Genomic DNA, 19,671 nt, shown 5'->3' with positions numbered 1-19,671 from the left:
TATTACGTTACTATTATTAAAGGATAGGTTTACTTTTTTTTAGAAGTCTGTCTAAAAATGATTACAGTCATAGTCAGTTGTAATCATTCCTCCTGTTCATGCTGATCAAATGTCCTTTCAATGTAAATGATTATAGGGCCTTAAATCCACAGTCATTTGTGCAAAAATGCATCTAAAAGTATATCTGAAGCTTATATGACACGTCAGCAGTCTGAGTTAGTCATATTAAGTGGATATCTGCCACATATACAGTATTATTAGCATAAAATTCCCTCTTTGTGTTTCCTCGGACAGTGTTTGTTGAGCTGTGGTGGAAGAATAGTAACAAATAGAGGGAGTTTGGCACTAAAAAGACTGTAATGTTGTAACATCTACTTGATTTGACTCATTTGGATGACTGAAACTTCATATTAACTTCAGATAAACTTTTTAAATACATTTTTTTTGCACAGAAGGAGGCCTGTGGATTTTGTCTTCCATAACTTCTAATGGTCAGTATGAACAGGAGGAATGATTACAGCAAGAAAAACATGCATCAGTGTTCATTTGGGCACCTGACTGTTATTTTAAGACAGATTTGAACGAATGTGATCTCATCCTCTCACTATATCAGTCATTTTTAATTAATATAAGCTTTTCAACTCATCCTGATCGTCACTGTGCCAAGTCAGTATTCAATAGAGTTGTGTTTAACCCTAAGGATGAGAAATTATGATTATAAAATATAACATAATATAACATATTATGTGGACTTGCTGTAAAAAATGCAAAGTCCACAGTACTGAGCTGAAATGATGTATGAAATAAAGATGTAAAAATAACAATAAAAAGACAAATACAAATACATAACTTTAATGCTCCATCATTGTTGTATGACAGCATTAACATTTCCATGCTTAAGAGGTTAATTGCACGTTTAAATAAGTTGGATAAATGCTTTTTATATGACCAGTTATGCTTTTTTTTTGAAGAGATGACAGACACTATGGAGGTAACCCACATTTCTTTCAATACAACAAAACACAAAGTCATAAAGTGCAAAAAGTGAGTATTTCTTTATTAAGGATAATGCAGTAAGAATACCTCAATTTTAATTCACCTCGTTCTGTTCAATATCACAAATAAACTACCTTCAAAAATATTGAGAGTCACGTTAGTAGTATTTAAGTGTAATGCTGCCCCCTTAAGGCAGCAGCATGTCATTACACATCAGTTATGTTTCATTGGGGTTTAAACTGCTCATACAAAGTGTGTATGCAGGATCTGAAGCCTCATATTAATCCATTATGAGAGGAGTCTTTTCTCATTTTTTAATTATCAGATTTTACAACATTTTAATGATTTCTGAATGGACTCACGCTGCGAAGAGGAAAAAAACTGTCTGATTGAATTCCTGTTTAATTCGGTGAAGAAAGTCTCCTGCTGCTGCTGCACATATTTTGGTTGGTGTGCGTGAGCTGAGCTGCAGGAGAGGGATTACAGTGTCAGATAATAAACAGAGATAAAAAATCATCTGCAGCTGTTGTACACAAAACACCAAGAAAGCTACAGTGGTGTTTCAAAGTGCGATTCGTCAGCATTGAAAACCAAAAAAATCACTTTTGGTTAAATAAAATCTACTTTTTTTTTATATGATGTATTAAATGAACAGAATTCACACAACTATTTAGTTAATGACTGCTGTGTGCAATGGAAAGCTTATATTACATTACAGTTGAATAATTGTGGAGTGACTGTCTCAAACTTAGAAAAATAGGTTAAATATCTTAAATTTAAATCAACTGCAAAACGGATACACTTAATATCACAAAAAAAAAAAAGCTGAATTTGTATCCTTGGTCACCACCACAACTTTAAATAATGAAATAGATTTCAGTAAAATAGAAATTTATCACTTTAATGAAAATTAAAGGTAATATATATTTTCACATTTCATTCTGGATCAAGTCCCCATAAATCACAAACATCTGGAAACCAGGCCAGAGAGAAATAACTACTTTTTTTGGTGGGTTAAAATGATACACTGCTTAATCCTTGAAGGGGTCAGTTGTAACTAAAAAGCTGCCTATCTTTAAAGAAATCCTTAATTTTAGGCGTGACGAAGCAGAAGAGAGACAAGACTGGCTGTTTTGTGTTTTGGAGTGTGTGAAAACTACAGTACTTCTACAGCAAATCAGATTTTTAAATAATCTTAATAAAATTATGGAGTAAAAAAAAAAAAAAAAAAACATATCTAAAAAGATGAAAGAACAGCATAGATGTAAATAAAATAGTAGTTGTTTCAGACAGGTGAAGAAGACACCGCAGCAAACCAAGTCATTTAAATCATATAAAATGAGTTAGTTCTCTACACCCAAAAAGACTATTAGTCACTATGTCAGTTTATGAACTAGATCATCAGACCATCAGTGTATAACAGGTTCACATAACGCAGCTCATATGGCATGTTGGATATAAACATGCAAGGTTACATTACACTGACTACAGGACAGCTTTTACTGGTGGGAAATATTTTGGCTTCACAGTTTCTGCTAGAAACAAAAAGAAAAGGGGCATGTTTGGTTTGCACTTCTATTTTAGGAATAGTATGAGTCACACTTATCACCTCGCTATTCGTTGCAGCATCCTTTGTTGCAGCATCTGCCCCATTCATATTAACATGAAAGGCAAATTCAGCTTGGCTCCTATTACTTATTCTATTATTCCCCCTATTATTTAATTCTTCCTTCCTTAATCCCAGCCCAGGTCGTCTTCCCTCATTATGGGTTAAATCAACCCAAAAATTACAGTAAGAATTGTACTTTTGGTTATTTTTTTTTGTGTGTGTGTAAAATGGATAATTTGTGTTGCAGAACATATTACAAATACTGAATTTCCACTTAGACGAGATATTATGACACACAGTTCCCATAAAGCACCACATCTACAATACATGGGTTTGAGAGAGAGGGGGGGGGGGAGAGAGAGAGAGAGAGGGAGAGAGAGGGAGAGAGAGAGAGAGAGAGGGAGAGGGGGGGGGGAGAGAGAGAGAGAGAGAGAGAGAGAGAGAGAGAGAGAGAGAGAGAGAGAGAGAGAGAGAGAGAGAGAGAGAGAGAGAGAGAGAGAGAGAGAGAGAGAGAGAGAGAGAGAGAGAGAGAGAGAGAGAGAGAGAGAGAGAGAGAGAGAGAGAGAGAGCACCACATCTACCATACATGGGTATGAGAGAGGGAGAGAGAGAGGGAGGGAGAGGGAGAGAGAGAGAGAGAGAGGGAGAGAGGGAGAGATAGAGCGAGCACCACATCTACAATACATGGGTTTGAAAGAGGGAGAGAGGGAGAGAGGGAGAGAGGGAGAGAGAGAGAGAGAGAGAGAGAGAGAGAGAGAGAGAGAGAGAGGGAGAGAGAGAGAGGGGAGAGAGAGAGAGAGAGAGAGAGAGAGAGAGGGAAGGAAGGACAGGCAAAAGGAAGGAGTGAAGAAAGGACAGATGGAAGAAAGGAAGGAAGGAAGGAAGGAAGGAAGGAAGGAAGGAAGGAAGGAAGGAAGGGAGGAAGGAAGAACAGAAGTAAGAAAGATTTATGAAGGACAGATGGAAGGAACGAAGGAACGAAGAAAGGAAAAGGGGAAGGCAGGGAGGAAGGACAGATGGAAGAAAAGCACCACATCTAGAATACATGGGTTTGAGAGAGGGAGAGGGAGAGAGAGAGAGAGAGAGAGAGAGAGAGAGAGAGAGAGAGAGAGAGAGAGAGAGAGAGAGAGAGAGAGAGAGGAGGTGGGCAGACCATCCTGGGTTGTTTTTTCTTAAAGAATCCTACATGTACACAAGGAGCAGGAAACCACCAGATTGGTTTCTTCTTGCTTTGTTAGCTTTAAAAGAAAAGAAAAAACTCTCCTCAGTGAAAGTGACATTTCTGTGTTGTAACATGTAAAGTCTACTCGGGTTGATTTCTCGGGTTGCTGTTCTTGTGTGCATATATGTGTGTATGTGTGTTAAGGCCTGTGTGGGTGGCCCGCCTCATCAGCCAGGTTGAGGATGTAGCCGGCCATGTCGTCCTCTGTGGGGAAATCGGACATTACCCACGATTCATTGGCAGCAGTCACTTGCAGACGACATATCGGACAGTTTCGGCTCTGCCCGCTCCTGCAGGAAACAGATGGCGTAGTGTTTATGTTTGTTCATATCACGGATGGATAAAACTTAAAAGTCCCTTCCAGGCAAGTTGTGAGCTGTATAAAACAAATACTCTGCTTGGGATAATAATAATATGTGGCCAATATGTTGTTTTTTACATCATTAAAATCTGTCTAATCTCAGTTTATGTGCACTGGAGGCTTCATGTTTTCACTTCACACTTTTATAAGTTGTATACTGGATCAGGATTAGCTTCCAAACTACAGACGGAGGGACATATTAAAGGAAAAGACTTGAAAAGATGAGTGGAGAAACTAACTAATGCAGATGCTTCCACACAGGTTCACTGTGGGACACAATTAAGCAATCAACATCCAATCATGCTTTGTGTCATGTATTAAAATGTTGAAAAAGCCCAGTTTTAGCCAGTTGAACACCTATGGGAGCTTTAGGACTGATGAGTCATAAAGCGCTCTTCATCATCATCATCAAAACACCAAATGTGGGAATATCTTTTGGAAGAATGGTGTTCATCTCTCCATTAGGTTTCAGAGACTTGCAGAATCAATACCAAAGCTGTTCTGTTAACGCTTTAACCTTCCTGTCATCCTGTTTCTTCTTCCTTCCTTCCTTCCTTGCCTTCCTCCCTCCCTCCTTCGTTCATTCCTTCCTTCCTTTCCTTACTCCCTCCTTCTTTCCTTCCTTCCTTCCTCCTTTCCTTCCTTCTTCCTCCCTTCTTTCCTTCCTTCCTCCCTCCTTTCCTTCCTTCCTTCCTTCCTCCTTCCTTCCTCCCTTCTTCCTTCCTTCCTCCCTCCCTTCTTTCCTTCCTTCCATCCCTCCTTCCTTCCTCCCTCATTTCCTTCCTTCCTCCTTTCCTTCCTCCCTTCTCCCTCATTTCCTTCCTTCCTCCTTTCATTCCTCCCTTCTTCCTTCCTCCCTCCCTCCTTTCCTTCCTTCCTCTCTTCTTTCCTTCCTTCTCTCCTTCCTTTCTTCCTCTCTCCTTTCCTTCCTTCCTCCTTCCTCCATCCCTCCTTTCCTTCCTTCCTCCTTTCCTTCCTTCCTCCTTCCTCCCTCTCATCCTTCCTTGACTCGAGGACAACAGAAGGGTTAATGAGACACTTTATGTTGTTTTTTCTTTCCTTTGTCACCTGTCTGTATTTGTGAAGTCACACATCCTTCTAAGCCTTTTTACTTCAGATTTTAGGCGAGCACACGGAAACTTTCCCCAGTGAGAAGACGGATGTGAAAAGAGCTTTCTAGTGTCAAACTCAGCACATACGTCACTCTGCACAGTAAAGCTCAAACAACTAAGTAAAGTAACAGCAAAGCAAAAAAAAGTATGTTTTAAATGGAGAGTGGAGGAGGATGTTAAATTGGACACAACACCAGATGAATTTTTGAAAGGAGTTCAAGCTTGCTCCAGCGTCTCACCACTTATCAATGCACTTCTGACAGAAACTGTGTGCGCAGGGCAGTATGAGGTCGGCCTTTCCGTCCATGCAGATGCAGCACTCCTCTTCATCAGTCAGCTGCTTCACTCTGCGTGCAAACACAAACAGGAGAGAGGAATAGATTCACTTGTTCTATAAAAAGGGGGAAATTGCCACATTTTTTGAAATAGTGCAATGAGATGCTCGATGTTAGAGGAATCTTGGAGGCTTGCCGGCTGAGAATTTGCCTGAGAGAAATATATTTCAATGTTATAAAAATGCATGAGCTCTTCCTCCTGGATGGCAGTAATTTTACTGCAAAATAAGTTACAAAATCTATCATTTAAGCAGCCTGTGGGGCATTTCACAGCCCTCTTTCTCTCTCCCTCCCAGCAGTACAGCCACCTGGGGTGAGTAGAAAAAAAAAAGTAACACTGCATTAATTGCTTATTAATTGCTTATTTACTATTCCAGCAGACACTGAGCAACATTAGCATTCATGTTTGTGTCCAACTGATCGATTTAAGTCCAATATTCACTCTCCTTTCAGCTCAATTCTGGTCTCTACCAATTTGTGACTCCTTAGCTGCTAAATGCTCCACGTTCACCAACTTTATCTGTCTGTCATTTGGTGCTGGGTGGATAGCGAACAGCAGGTTTATCAGACTTTTTTGCTGAAAGCAGCCACTGCAAGCAGGAAACCAAATTAATGAGCTAAGAAAGCCTTAAAAAAGCAGTTATTTATTTAATTATGGAATTATTTATGTCAAGTTTGAACAGATTGGTCGTGGTATTTTTCTTAATAGGACGCCTTCAGTAAGATAAATCCCACCACCAGGACAGTTAAACTCGCAATCTAATGTAATTTTTCTTGAATTGCTTTTATCTTCTTCAGATATGGTTTATCTCAGAGGTGTCAAACTCATCTTCATTCAAAGGCCACATACAGACCAATTTAATCTTATGTGAGCTGGATCATTAAAGAGATGGAGGGAAGGAAGGAAGGAAGGAAGGAAGGAAGGAAGGAAGGAACGAAGAAAGGTATTTTGCTGCCTTGTGAAGCACTTTGTAACTTTGATTTTGGAAAGTGCTCTATAAATAAAGTTTATTATTATCATATATTGTTAGAAATAGAGGTTTCACCCCCCTAAAATGTCTTTTTTTACATGTTTTAATGTACTTCAAAATGCATTCTACATGTCATGTGCACACAGTGGACATTTGCTGTGAAAACTCTACTACTAGTAATGGAGTCTTTGTCTGTTTGAGGGGCTCCTTGGTGTGCACTGACCTGCCCATCCACATACTGGCCTGACAGGAGTCGGTGGCGGGGAGCTGGGCAGACGGGGCCCCGGTGGCGCCCTCTGCAGACAACACCTCAGCAGCCTGGCTGGTGATGTCACGATACAGCTGGATGAACTGGTACAGGTTCATGATACGCGTCGCTTCCACCATACCGTTCTCCTTGTTGATCTGTCGGAGGAGGAAGCACAGATACGTGACTCATATGTCGCACTGATATAGTACACTAGATGTATGTAGTGGTGACGGAGGTTGTTTGGCTCAGGTCTTATCAATGGGCAGCATCCAGAAATCAGATTCTCCATCTATTATTTAATCATCCTGCTTTTCCATGTTGTATTTCTGTAATTACACTATCTGGTTTATTCTGTATATACAGCATCTCTAGATCGTAGTGTTTTCATAGTGATTGTGTGTGTTTTAGCACTCAGTTAAGGTGCCATCTATTCATTTATTTTAGCATTGCAAATTTTTATTCAGCATTTCAAAGTTTTATTGCCTATTTTCTAGAGATGCTGAACTGTCTCGTTGTTCTTGTAACAATGAGAAATAACTTTGAACTTTGATGTTTTGTGTCTGTCCATCCTAGAAGAGAAATCTCTGTTGCTCTTCTAGAAATTTCCTCAATTTTTTCCCCCATAAAAAGGTTTTTGTAGTTGTTGTTGTTGTTGTTGTTGTTGGTGAGGTTTTTTCTTATCTGAATCGAGGGTCTAAGAACAGAGGATGTTTTTTCCTGTATTGCTATACAGAGTGCAAAGCCTCCTGTGACAATTTTATGATTTGTAATATTGAGCTATACAAATAAAACTGACCTGACCATGTGTACATACAGACACAATCCTACACTGTGCCAGAATAGATGGATTCAACCAGAGTCAGCTTTTGGCAGCCACTACAGTTGTTCATTTAATTCAAGCTGCTGATAGCGGCTATTTATTCAAGCTTTTAACATTTTTTTGCTCGTCTGTAAAAAGGAAAACGGCCATTGTGGGACAGTAAACCGTAATTAGGGTCCCTCAACCAGTTTGTGGAAGCTAATAATGGTCAAAATAAAGCATAAAAGAACAAATAAAGGTCTCTCCATGAAAAATAAATGCATTTTAAATAGGGATGAAACCATTTAACAAAAACCCACAGTGCAGTTCATCTCTCTTCTCTTCTGCTTTTTCAGTTACAGCTGGAATCTACATTATGTGTCCCAAGTTAACATCCTGTTTTGTTATTTTCATAATAAAAACAATGTCGTAAATACATGTTGTCAACATGAAATGAAACGCAGAACAAACTCAACGATATGTTCCAGTTGAAATTTAAGTACAGAATGACTCAACCATGATGGAGTATGGGTGGAATATTGAGGTATGTAATATTTCTACCTGCAAAAATACTGACTCACAATTCCCTGGTGCAGATTGGGAGCATGACTTTTGGTATCCATGTACACTCACATTCCTACAACTTTCCTCTGTATTTTACAGATTTTAAAATAGGTGGAAAATAAGCAAAAGATTGACCTTTTCATGCATTAGAGAAAATAAGAAGAGAAAAAAGTAAAATATCTTAAAACTGAAACTCGAATACTGTGAACAAAATCAGAAGCCAAGCTAAAAAATACTGAACATCTGAACTTCTTCCCTTTGTTTGCCTTAGCCAGCTGACACACCCCTCTGTCAATGATGGGATTATAGACAGAGTAAAGATAGAAGATAAACAAGAAAACAGGAACAAGCTGTCGCCTCAGACAGTGGAAACAGAAAAAAAATGCTCATTAAAACTAAGATTTAGACCAATCTTTAATGAGCGACACAATTAACACAAACTTAGTCAGGCATGGATGTAATGTGTGTCCTGGTGGGGGTCATGGATGAGCCCTTCAAATAATCTCTGCTTACTATGTTTACCAAATGACTGTAGCACAAAAGCATCAGTGCTGAATTCTAGCAGGAAGGTTTATGTGTGCTGCTACACAACATCTGCAGAATACAAGCTTATCTCCAATTCTGACTCACTGTAGCAACAATAAATTAATGCACATATACTTTAGAATGTCCTTCACACACTTTTCACCCACACACACAAACACAAAAAAACTATGTACAGAAACAGGCTCTCAGCCCACATCTGTCCCCCTCTCTCTGCCTCCCTGACAGGAAGTCACAGGTGTGGGCAGATGCTCGTGTTGGCATGCGTGTGTGTTTGTGTGTATGTGCAAAAGTTTCTGTGGTCTCACCTTGGTACAGACTATCCTGACAGCCACCTTCCACAAGGCCGTGGCATCGGATCCTGGCTGCACCTCAAACAGCAGGTGCTTCTGCTGTCCAGCAGCTAGCTTGGCCGTCCTGAAAGAACCGACACGTTTCAACTCTACAAATCACTCCGCATCGTTTTGACTGCCGTCTGCTGAAGTGCTAAACAATGCAGCTCATACACACAGCAACTAAAGCTGATATTTTTAAGGACATTTCTAGCCATGTTGAACTTCCACCCAAACACAGTGTGTACGTGTACTAGTCTCTATTCACTCTGAATGTTGGGTTGTGAACTGAGCTTCATAGAGTCAATACAGATACATCAATTATTGTGTCTAGATCAGGCATGTCCAAACTATTCCACCAAGGGCCATGTGGCTGCAGGTTTTAGTTTCAACCAATCAAGAGCACACTATTTGACCAATCAGCTGTCTGAAGACTGAGATCAGCTGATTGAATCAATCAATCAATGTGCTCCTGCTTGGTTGGAATAAAAACCTGCAGCCACATGGCCCTTTGTGGAAGAGTTTGGACGCCCCTGAGGCCTGTACTACGAAGCTGGATTAACATACCCAGGATATTAATCTGTATGTTATACAGTTGCTTTGACATCATTCACTCAAATAGTTGAAGTGCATAATAGGTTTATACTTTGAATGTCAAATGACTAATGTCGCTTGAAAATCTGTACCTGTCGTATAGGATGTCATCGGGGACATCAAAAGGATTGCATCTATCCCTAAAAACTCTTTCTCTATAAGCACTCCTCTCATGATACACGCACCAATGTTGACAGGATCTTTTAAGAATGGGCAGGTCATTTTCCAAGAGAACTGATTGGTCAGGAGGTGGTGCTTTTATACTCATTGATCTCTTATCCAAAACATAACCTGCTCCGGAGCAGGTTAGCCATTCAGCATAAGTTACCATGATGATTTACCCCGGTAAGAAGTGAAGAGTTAACCCTGAAGTTACCTCGATAAGAGAAAATCCAGCTTCGTAGTACAGGCCTCTGGTCTAGATTGATGATATCAAAACACATTATGCTCTATTGTCTGTTTATCTAATTTCTAAAGAATTTCTTCTAGTTTCATACTGAGAATTACTCCACCACAGTATCCTGCCTCCCTGTTTGTCTAAGAGCTAATGTGTAAGCTAAAATTAAATTAACAGAGGCAGGGTCCTAATGCCCGGGGAATAAGAGGGGCCGAATGCTAGGCTGTGGAATAGTGCAGCTCTGCAGAGTTTAATTCTCAGTCGAAAACACTGGACAAGCCAAAAAATAAATCCACAGCACTAATTAAATCTATATGAAGCCACTTGCGTCAAAGTTATTTACTTAAAACTGTTTTGTTCCTTCCCAGCAAATGGGGAACCTAATAAACTAAACTGGTTTATCATGTTACTACTTTAAAGTAATTGTAAAACAGATGTAGATGTGTGCATGACTGAACATCTGTTATCCCTGATAGACATGTATTTGTCCCATTGCTCAGCATGTGACTTACACATCGTTAAGTTCAGCGACTCTCGCCAGAAACTCCTCATAGGTCAGGTAGCCGCTGTCTCGTACTAGTCCGGCGTGTTTCATCAACTTCTCAGGCAGACGGGTCATCACCGCCTGACCTGAGACCTGCTGGCCCATCGCGGCAGCAGCACTTAGAAAACAGCACAGGCAGAAGATCGCACCTCATTCAGTTCTGCAGAACCTGGAGGGCAAATAAACATGGAGAGGCCAGTTTTAACAGTTTAATGGGAAAGTTTATTGCTGACAATGATCAGTCTCTTATTAATACATTCTCTGCAGCAGGCTAAAACTTGACAGACAAATGATGTTGCCTAGAAACTTGATGATACACTATTAAACTATGTGGACACCAGTGTATGATTTTCATTTCAAATTAGTTTGCCGCTATAAAAGCCTCCGCTCTTCTGAGAGTACTTCACACCCCACTTTTTAGAACCTGACCGAAGTGATTTGAGGTCGAGTCACTGTTCAAACCGATACACAGACACCACGAAAGCCGAACTGGCCAAAACACCAAACTGGATGTTACAAGCACTTTTCATTCACTATTTTTAATGTGTGTCTTAAACAACAGTCAGGTGTCCATATGTATGAACACTGAAAGAGTTTATCCTCACTTTAATCTGTTTATACCGACTATTAAAGGATCCCCTTCAAATGCACAAAGTGAAAGTGAAACACATCTACCTGATTTGGCTCCTTTGTGCGGCTGAAGCTTCATATTAGCTTCAGATTAACTTATAAATACATTTAGGCACAAAAAGAGGCTTGTAGATTTTGGCCCGCATCACTTACTGTACACTGTAAGTGCATGAAAAGGGATCTTAGTATTTGCTGAAATATTGGATCATTTGAACATTTATTAAAATGAAACCATGTGAGAAGTGTAGAGGGTGGAGCTGTTAACAACGGACATCTGAAATGTGACCCCGGCCACACACTGCTTTTTGTAAGACGTGGAACTGATTTAATCTTTAACAATGTGTTGTATTTTAAAAGCTTGTTTTATTATCCATTGTATCAAATCTTCATCTCAATCTCAAAGTAACTAAAGATGTCAAATAAATGTAGTGGAGTAGAAAGTACAATATTTCCCTCTGAAATGTAGTGCAGTGGAAGTATAAATGAGCATAAGATGAAAAAATACTCAAATAAAATGCAAATACTTTAACTACAGTACTCTAGTAAATTTGTGCACACACATCCCGTCACGTAAACTAACCGCAGTGTCACTTCCTGTAAGTTGCTAACTTAACATCTAAATCAGCATTTCAATGTAAAACATGTGATACATTTGCTGATTTAATAAAAGCAGAAATTAGAGCTCAGCAGTATTAGTTAGCTTAGCATGAAGTCACGTTGATAACTGGACTGCATTAACACTGCAGTGGATTCAACCATCAGTCTTGCTTTAGAAACACGTGATTTTAGACATAAATTAGCAATAAAACTTCAATATTAACTTATTAGCATTATATTAGCAGCAGTGTTTACTTTACTTCACAGCACTATCTGCTAACGAGGAGCTAAATGAGCTAACCTTACAAACATACAATAAAATAAAGCCCCAAACCCTGTAAAGATAATAAAGATAAAGATGGTCCTCTGTTGTGATTATAATGAGAGAAAGAAGTGTCTTTACCCAGGCTGTCAACATACTGTAGAAGGAGGCAGCAGCTGGAGTCCAAACTTCACCGCTGTTAGCTTCTGTTTGTGTTGACACAACACGGTCGCCGGCTGATGACGTAAGCACGGAGACGTCACTTCAACTCAATAATAATAATAACAACAATACTAATAGTAGTAGTAGTAGTAGTAGTAATAATGATAAATACTAATAGTAAGTATTATGAATCGGAAGATTAATTGGATTGACAAAAACATAATTTTATAAAGACCATTTTGATGAAAACAGTCAACTGCAGACCTATGATGGTTTCACAGGGTTGGGAAGGTTATAAGGAAATAATGTAATAGGTTACAGATTACTAGATACCCTTTTTTAAAAGTGTATTAAGTAATGTAACCTATTAGTTTTGAGTAAGTAAGTCATTAAGCACCAACATGTAAGTTCAGGTGTTTTTCATGGATACTGACCATAGACTGTAGACCTATATAAGATACTGACACGATTTATACAGAAGATCATTTCTTACAAAGCAAGATTTATCTCTCATTTCAAAATGTATTCATTAGTTAATGTCTCAGATTATGGATTCATTCAGAGCAGTGGCCCTAAAAAGGGGTCAACACTGTATGAAGTCTATGTAGCACAGTTTTGATCCTTTTACTTTATTAGATTTTTGGTATTTCCTGAATTTTTTTTATCTGACTTCTGCAGTATTTATATCTCCTTTTACTTTGTAGAGAAGTTGACTTGTAAAACCTTCTGTTTTTGGTTGTTGTGATCCTTCAGAAGAGCATTCAACAATCTCGTTAAGACTTACTATCTGATAGTAACGAGAAAATATTTAGAGAGAAGAATTATAAGATACTAAGTCATAATTATGAGCTACTAAGTCAAGGTTAGGAAGAATTATCCTTTTTAATACATCAAATAATAATTGAAAGAGATATTTAAACGATTCAAGCAGACAGGGAATCAATGAACTTTAAAACAAAGGACTGCAAAAACAGATTTGTTACACATGATAGGATGGATGTGACTTCAACTCATTAAAATGATTGTACAGTCGGCTCTGTTAAGACAAGCAACCAGTTATGACTTTTACAGTATCTAAACTAAATATATTTCTCATTTGGTACCCAGTCATTTAACAATCACACAGCCTGAAATACAAACTGAACAATGTTTGATCAAAGTCTTTTAAACGTATCTATACAGTACATACATACACAATTAGAGAAGTTCAATATCTTTCAATTACTATCAAACACTGTCTGAATGATACCTATCGATTCTAAAGCAGCCTTAAATTAAATCTCTGTGATAAAATACGTCATGGACATGAAAGTACTATACAGATTTTTTTAGCTAGTTGCCCATTTTAGGTCTTGTTTTGTATTTTATTGCATTTCTTACCAATTTTTTGTGTCATTGTCATCACGAGGTGAGCACTTTTTTAAACGTGCAATATTTCTTTGTTGTTAGTCTTTGTGTAAGTCTAAGTATTTTTTTGAATCTATTGATTTTGTAAATCTTTTACCTTTTTATGGGTTTATTCTCCAGATGCTGTTGTTCAGATGTTGTGTGTTGTTTGTCATGACGGACAAAAGCAGCTCTGTGTGCTCTCATGGTTCAACACAAATATACCCTCAGGGACAATAAAGATTATCATGTCATTTCTCTTGTAAAATTGACATCACACTATGTTTCATCAAACTGCCTCACACCATTTAAGGACATGAACACAAATCAATGCAAAAATAATGGTTTTCTGGTGATTGTTTTGCTCGATGCTGTGCCCTCTCGATGATTGCAGAACATATACTGTAGTTCTCTTAAGCTGCAGGAGAGACAATGATGGGAGATTGATTCAGATTACGCTTGACTGCAGGAGGTTGGGGAAACAGCAGGAGGTAGAGACAAAAAGAGGTAGAGAATATAATGAGTGGAGAAATAGGAAGAGCGGGGAAAATTGTTGGAAGGACTGGAAAGCAGGAGAGCAGAACGGGCCACCTGGGGACAGCTATAAGGAGGGCGATATAGGAGTCAGGAGGACGACATCAGAGTGTGAAAGGAGAGGAAACGTGTGTGAACTGAGATGTGCAGGAAGGTGACTGCAGAGAATAAGGTTTAAGATGTGTTTCTTTATATATATATATAAAACCAGAAAAGCAACATATCAACAGCTCCAAATCCTCAGTTTACAATTAAATGTCACAGAAGCTGAATGTTGGAGGAAAAGTGTATTTTGTATTTTGTCACAGAGAAAAAAACCCAACTCATTTTGGGTTTGGCTCTTTCTGTAGCCAAACCATCTGCTACATACTGGCACCTGAAGGGCACTCAAACAAAGAGGAGTCTGCAGGCACAGACGACACCTGTAACACTCTGAAGAGAAGAGAGACACAATGAGTGAGATCCTGCAAATGTCACTGTTTGCTCTCGTCAGTTTGGTGAAAGACAGATTTTTCATTAAAAGAGACTTTAGTGAATTTCAGAGTTGATTGAATTCAAGCAAAGTTAAACAGCACTGACTAAGCTTTGAACCTCTGCCATAGAATATAATAACAGTAAAAAATAATTGATTTAAAAGATTTAAAATAATGGTAAATGTAAGTTAATGTAACTTTAGTTGACTTGAATCTAATTTGTGTAATTAAATGCAATAACCTGCAGAAATATAACAATATGTCTCTCTTAAGATATAAACACTTAATGGAATAAATCATAACAAGTTAAAAACATCAACTTACATCAATTAGTGATTGATAAAGCATGTCAAGTATGTCAATTTGATGAGATTTATTCATATTGTGTATAATCTCCTATATACCTGGTGCAGTGAGGTTTTTTAATGAACATGCTGAGTGTTGCAGATTGTTCGATTGATGTTGATGTGGTGCTTTGCATTTATCTTGTACTGCCTGAGTCTGTATGCTTCCTTGCTGTATGTTGGCTGTTTTTGTGAGAAAGTGACATTCAATTTCATTGGACTTCAGTTTGAGTTTTTTCTTGCACACTGGACTCTCACACTGGGATTATCGTTTGAGTCATCATTAACGTTATTAGTGACACCTGTGAGTTTTCTACTGCTGCGAAAAGAGCCTCATGGTTACAATTACAGGTGCTTTACAGACCTTATATGAAGGAATTTGTTTTGTCAGCTATTGTTACATAGTGACTTTTATAAATTAAAACAATTTATGTGAGGTTTTGTTACATTTTCAGTCCAATAATTGAGATGAGTTTAATGAGTAACTGTTAGAGAGTCGCTGTGAAACAAGACTCCCTCTGTGTCAATGTTACCATCAGATGGCAGCAAAGGACATAAAAAATAAAATAAAACTGTTTCTGAGCCCACAGATGATTAATACTGCATTTTAAACAAACTCAGTTATGAACATGTAGGAAAACCTGCTGCTTTAAGTTTGTAAAATGGATGTTACATTAAATCACCCAGCTGTTTAGGGAAGTGCTGCAAGTTCCTTTCATAGAGTAAAGATCATAGTGGGAAGCTGATTTCTGACGCAGGTTAATTTAGCTCTGTAACTCTTAAAGGAATCAAATAATCATTGCAAAGAAATTGGCATTAGATTGTGGATTTGTAGCGGAGATAGGTCTCATTACACAGTTGGATGATTTTTCAAGAAATGCATGACTCATTATTACAGGATATTAGATTTGATTCTTTTCAATTTTCTTTTCTTTCTTTCTTTCTTTCTCTCTTGTTTAGAAATTGTCTCACCCTTTTTAATAGGAAATGAAACTTTTATATCCTTACACTCATTATCAGCTTTTCTCTGACAGCTGCTATACTTCTGAAAACATCACCTATTAAATCCTTTCCATCCTTGATTTTTTTTTTTTACCTTCACATAGAAATGTTCAAAATTTCAACTTTACAGTAGCCGTAGAGAATCCATCCTCATTCATTTTCAGGTTTAAAAACACTATAACAAAAGGCAGCTTTTCAGAGAAGTTGGCCATTTCATTTCACTCACATTATTCCATTTTGATCACTGAAAAAAAAGGGTGGTTCAAGAGGTACCGAAACCAGGCTACAAAAATGTCTGATCTAATAAAACAGCACTTTTACAAGATTTGAGCCTGTGGTGTTGAAGCTTGGACTTTATAGTATTATACTTTTGGAGCTACAACAAAAGAAAACAAGATACCAGACAAGTAGGAAGAAATTTTATATACACATATTTTTAGTTTAGGAAAAATGAACATAAGTATAAAGGCTCCATACTGTACAGGTCTGTCATTTTAATACATAAGGGAAAAAAAGTCACATTGAAAACATACATTAGATTTCTAAACCCAAGAAAATATGGATTGTTTTGTTTGCCACTCCCCAGCAGTAGTCCAAAAGGAGCTCATAGCAAACGCATCCAAAATTAATACTGTACATACATGATGATACATTTAAAAATATCCTCTGTTACTTCTTTAATTGACTCACTGGCTGTGTGGTCCATAAACTGATAGTTCTTATAATGAGCCACTCTTTCTGACTGGCAGTGATGACAATTCGTACACACTCGATATCAAAGCCGATCTTGTGGTCCACATTGGTAACCTCAATGTTTCCCCCTTTAAATTCTCCCAGGGTGATGTAGGATGTACACTGCCTTCCCTGTTTAGTTTCCACAGACTTCTGTCCGACTTCCAGGGCTCCGTGGTGAAGAATGTCATTCTGCCGATCGTCAGTACCTGTCACAATTTTAATTTTGCTGATTTTTGTTGATTTGTTAAAGATTATGACAAAGAAATCTCCAGTGCAAGGAGGTTTCCCCCAGAAATACTCATCAACAATACTACTATAAGCCTTGGTGGCGTCATAGTTTTCAAAGACGTTGATGTTCGTGTAAAGGTTGGCAGGAGGGTTGTCAGGAATGTCTATGGAGTCCTCTTCGAAGTCGTCATCCTTCAGCTTGTTCTCTGCTCCTTTATAAGAGGAGTAGTAGCCCATGTGCTGGAACAGTGAGGGCTTGAAGCGGATCACGTCCTTCTGGGCCAGCAGACCCCTGAAGTGGATGAGGAGCCAGTCGCAGGGCATTTCCTGGTAGAACATGAGGAGGAAATGAGCCAGACGTGGCAGGTCTCTGGAGTGGTACAGCTTCCCGATGTAGCCCAGCTTGGAGAACTCCAGCATCACCCAGTAGGAACCTTCTCGGGAGGTGATCACCTTCTTCAGCGCTGTCAGGAAGTTCCTGGAACACCGGACGTCGTCTTCTAGCATCATGTAGAAATGAGAGAGGTTTGTGCAGAAGTTCAGGAGGAAAGCGTAGTCTACGTTCTGCTTAGAGCGGAAACGGACTCTGTCCTCCGGGTCGTTGTAGTTCCTTTTCAAACCATCTAGAGATGGATAGTATTCCTCCGGAGCCTGGATCACCAGGAGGCGTCCGGCTATGATGTGGTGGGCAAACTTCCTGGTGATTTCTTGCACCAGGTTCTCACACCAGACCAGATCAAAGTCTGCCAGATGGACCACAACCACAATCTCTTTCAGTTCCTCATAACTGGACTGATCAAAGATGGATTTGATCGTCTCCAGAAGGTAGGTCCCCTTTTTCCTCTTGACAGATGAAAGCCCAATGGTAAGATACTCTGTGAAAACAAATCACGTAAGTCCCCTTGGGGTGGAATAATCCTAAAATCTTTCTTGTTACAAGCAGTAAAATATAATTCAGACCTCAAAAACTAACATCAAACTAGTATCGTCCTGATAGAAATACCTACTTTTGCGTGGTAAAGGAATTCCTGCAAGGTAGCGATATGTCACATTTATGGCCCCAGAGAAGTTGGACAGATCTCTGAAAGTGTGGATGTATCTCTCAGAGTTTGCAGGATGCATCAGTGTCTCTCCCAACTGTCTTTTTTCAGCCTCCTAAAATATTAAAAACAAAAACACCTGTGAGAACACGCTCAGCAGTATTTTTAAAGTAAAATATGACAAAGGCTGGATGTTCTGATACTAAAATACCAAATTCTCTTAGGCGAGAAACTCACTAGCACATATCCGTCATCCATGTAAAGGTTGAAAAACAGCAGAAAGGTGATGAGGAAACCGAGGAATGGAAACATGGAGCGTTTCCTGAAACACCTCATCTTGTCCACGGACTTCCACATTAGCCTCATGATCACGTCCCTCACTGCAAGAAATCAGAGATAAAGCAGAAAGTTGGTCATTAAAAGCAAATAAAAAATGATGAGATCTTGCCCTCATGGCAAACTTTTTAAAATTCCAATCCTTGTAGACATTTGGGTTAAGACAATGATAATAAGGATTAGAGATAGACGCCTGTGAATAGAATAACAAAGACCTCAAGTGAGTAGACTGCCTAAACTTTTTGAAACAAAAAGTCCTGAAGGATGCCATGTATGCATCATAATGTTGCAGCAATTTGACAAAGAATTGATAACTTTGATTGATTTGATAATCTACTTATCATTTAAGCCACTTATCAAGCAAAAGTCCTGAAGATTCAAGTATGAGAATTTGCTTCTTTACTCTTCATTTTATTGTTGTATTCAAGTATCTTTTTGGCCTTGGTGCATTGATCTGACAAAACAATTTAAATCAATCTTTAAAGCCACAAACTAAAACATGTTTGGCCACTTGGGGGCAGAAAAAGACAGTACATCAGTATATCAACATATGCGAAGATGCATTTAGTAGCCACTGAGTGACATTATCATTTATTTGTAGTTATGTTTCTAGCCACCTGACAAATGTAAGTCCACAATACACTCCTTTTAGCTCTCTTTTAGTCTCTTCTGACCCCTGGGAGACATATCTGTCTCTTTAGCTGCTTCACTATGCTCAACAGCAGGTTTCTAAATTTGCCTGTCTGCCATTTGGTGCTGAGAAAGTAGTGTCCAGTGTTTTTTTAAAATAGCTGTTATGCTAAAAACAGCTGCCTGCTGTGCCTGAAAACAATGCTGACATGAATGCTAAGAGTGAACTAAAACAGTAAAGTTGTCGGCCATAAAAACAAAACAATAAAAGATGCCAAAATCTCTCAAAGTGCTGCAGTCGATTGATAATTCTTTATTGGTTCATCACTGCATGTGACTCCTTTCACAGTACACAGAGTCATTCAATCCATTGTTATTATAAAAATATTGATTAGCGCAGCTTGAACTGAAATAATAGTTAAAGCCATAACTTATCAGCCACAATGTGCTGGATGTAAATTTATCTTTCATTGGATAATGATGAGCTACTGAGTATGACAGATGTGGCCGACGGCACCGACATACAGATACAGAAGGCTGCTCATTTTCAGGTTTATCATTGGATTAAGGAAAATGATTGCCTAAATGGATCATTTATTTTGTTAATCTACCCGCTCAGGGGGGAAAAAGTCAGTCATCTGTTCATATTGTGCACAGTAGTCGAAAGCTTGACACATGAGCCA

General features: G+C 38.6%; 2 protein-coding genes across 3 annotated transcripts; both read right to left on the bottom strand.

Annotated features, from left to right (window-relative positions):
* Positions 1-3,702: 3,702 nt before the first annotated feature.
* On the bottom strand, positions 3,703-12,339 carry rnf141 (ring finger protein 141). 2 transcript variants are annotated; one of them, XM_053319291.1, is made up of 6 exons: positions 12,260-12,339; positions 10,598-10,798; positions 9,071-9,179; positions 6,830-7,011; positions 5,540-5,647; positions 3,703-4,117 (listed from the first exon to the last, which is right to left on the bottom strand). In XM_053319291.1, the coding sequence occupies exons 2-6, from the start codon at positions 10,732-10,734 to the stop codon at positions 3,967-3,969; spliced, it is 687 nt and encodes a 228-aa protein (XP_053175266.1). In that variant the 5' UTR covers positions 10,735-10,798; positions 12,260-12,339; the 3' UTR covers positions 3,703-3,966. The 2 variants fall into 2 exon arrangements, with proteins under 2 accessions (XP_053175266.1, XP_053175265.1); XM_053319290.1 differs by having other exon boundaries at positions 12,277-12,296.
* A 4,349-nt stretch (positions 12,340-16,688) lies between these two features.
* LOC128359052 (alpha-1,3-mannosyl-glycoprotein 4-beta-N-acetylglucosaminyltransferase C-like) lies at positions 16,689-18,397 on the bottom strand. The gene is made up of 3 exons (XM_053319467.1): positions 18,260-18,397; positions 17,990-18,137; positions 16,689-17,857 (listed from the first exon to the last, which is right to left on the bottom strand). The coding sequence occupies exons 1-3, from the start codon at positions 18,386-18,388 to the stop codon at positions 16,689-16,691; spliced, it is 1,446 nt and encodes a 481-aa protein (XP_053175442.1). The 5' UTR covers positions 18,389-18,397.
* Between the last annotated feature and the right edge of the window lie 1,274 nt (positions 18,398-19,671).

Source organism: Scomber japonicus, chromosome 5 (assembly GCF_027409825.1).
Source record: "Scomber japonicus isolate fScoJap1 chromosome 5, fScoJap1.pri, whole genome shotgun sequence".
Taxonomy (NCBI): domain Eukaryota; kingdom Metazoa; phylum Chordata; class Actinopteri; order Scombriformes; family Scombridae; genus Scomber; species Scomber japonicus.
This window is presented reverse-complemented; position numbering and strand designations above follow the sequence as displayed.

Excerpts from the sequence above, each read along its gene's own strand:
- rnf141 (XM_053319291.1), bottom strand. The coding sequence starts at position 10,734 with ATGGGCCAGCAGGTCTCAGGTCAGGCGGTGATGACCCGTCTGCCTGAG. Across the intron at positions 9,180-10,597 it reads GTCGCTGAACTTAACGATGT|GACGGCCAAGCTAGCTGCTG; the intron begins GTAAGTCACATG and ends CGGTTCTTTCAG. Across the intron at positions 7,012-9,070 it reads TCAGGATAGTCTGTACCAAG|ATCAACAAGGAGAACGGTAT; the intron begins GTGAGACCACAG and ends CTCCTCCGACAG.
- LOC128359052 (XM_053319467.1), bottom strand. The coding sequence starts at position 18,388 with ATGAGGCTAATGTGGAAGTCCGTGGACAAGATGAGGTGTTTCAGGAAA. Across the intron at positions 18,138-18,259 it reads TGGATGACGGATATGTGCTA|GAGGCTGAAAAAAGACAGTT; the intron begins GTGAGTTTCTCG and ends TTAATATTTTAG. Across the intron at positions 17,858-17,989 it reads AATTCCTTTACCACGCAAAA|AGTATCTTACCATTGGGCTT; the intron begins GTAGGTATTTCT and ends TTGTTTTCACAG.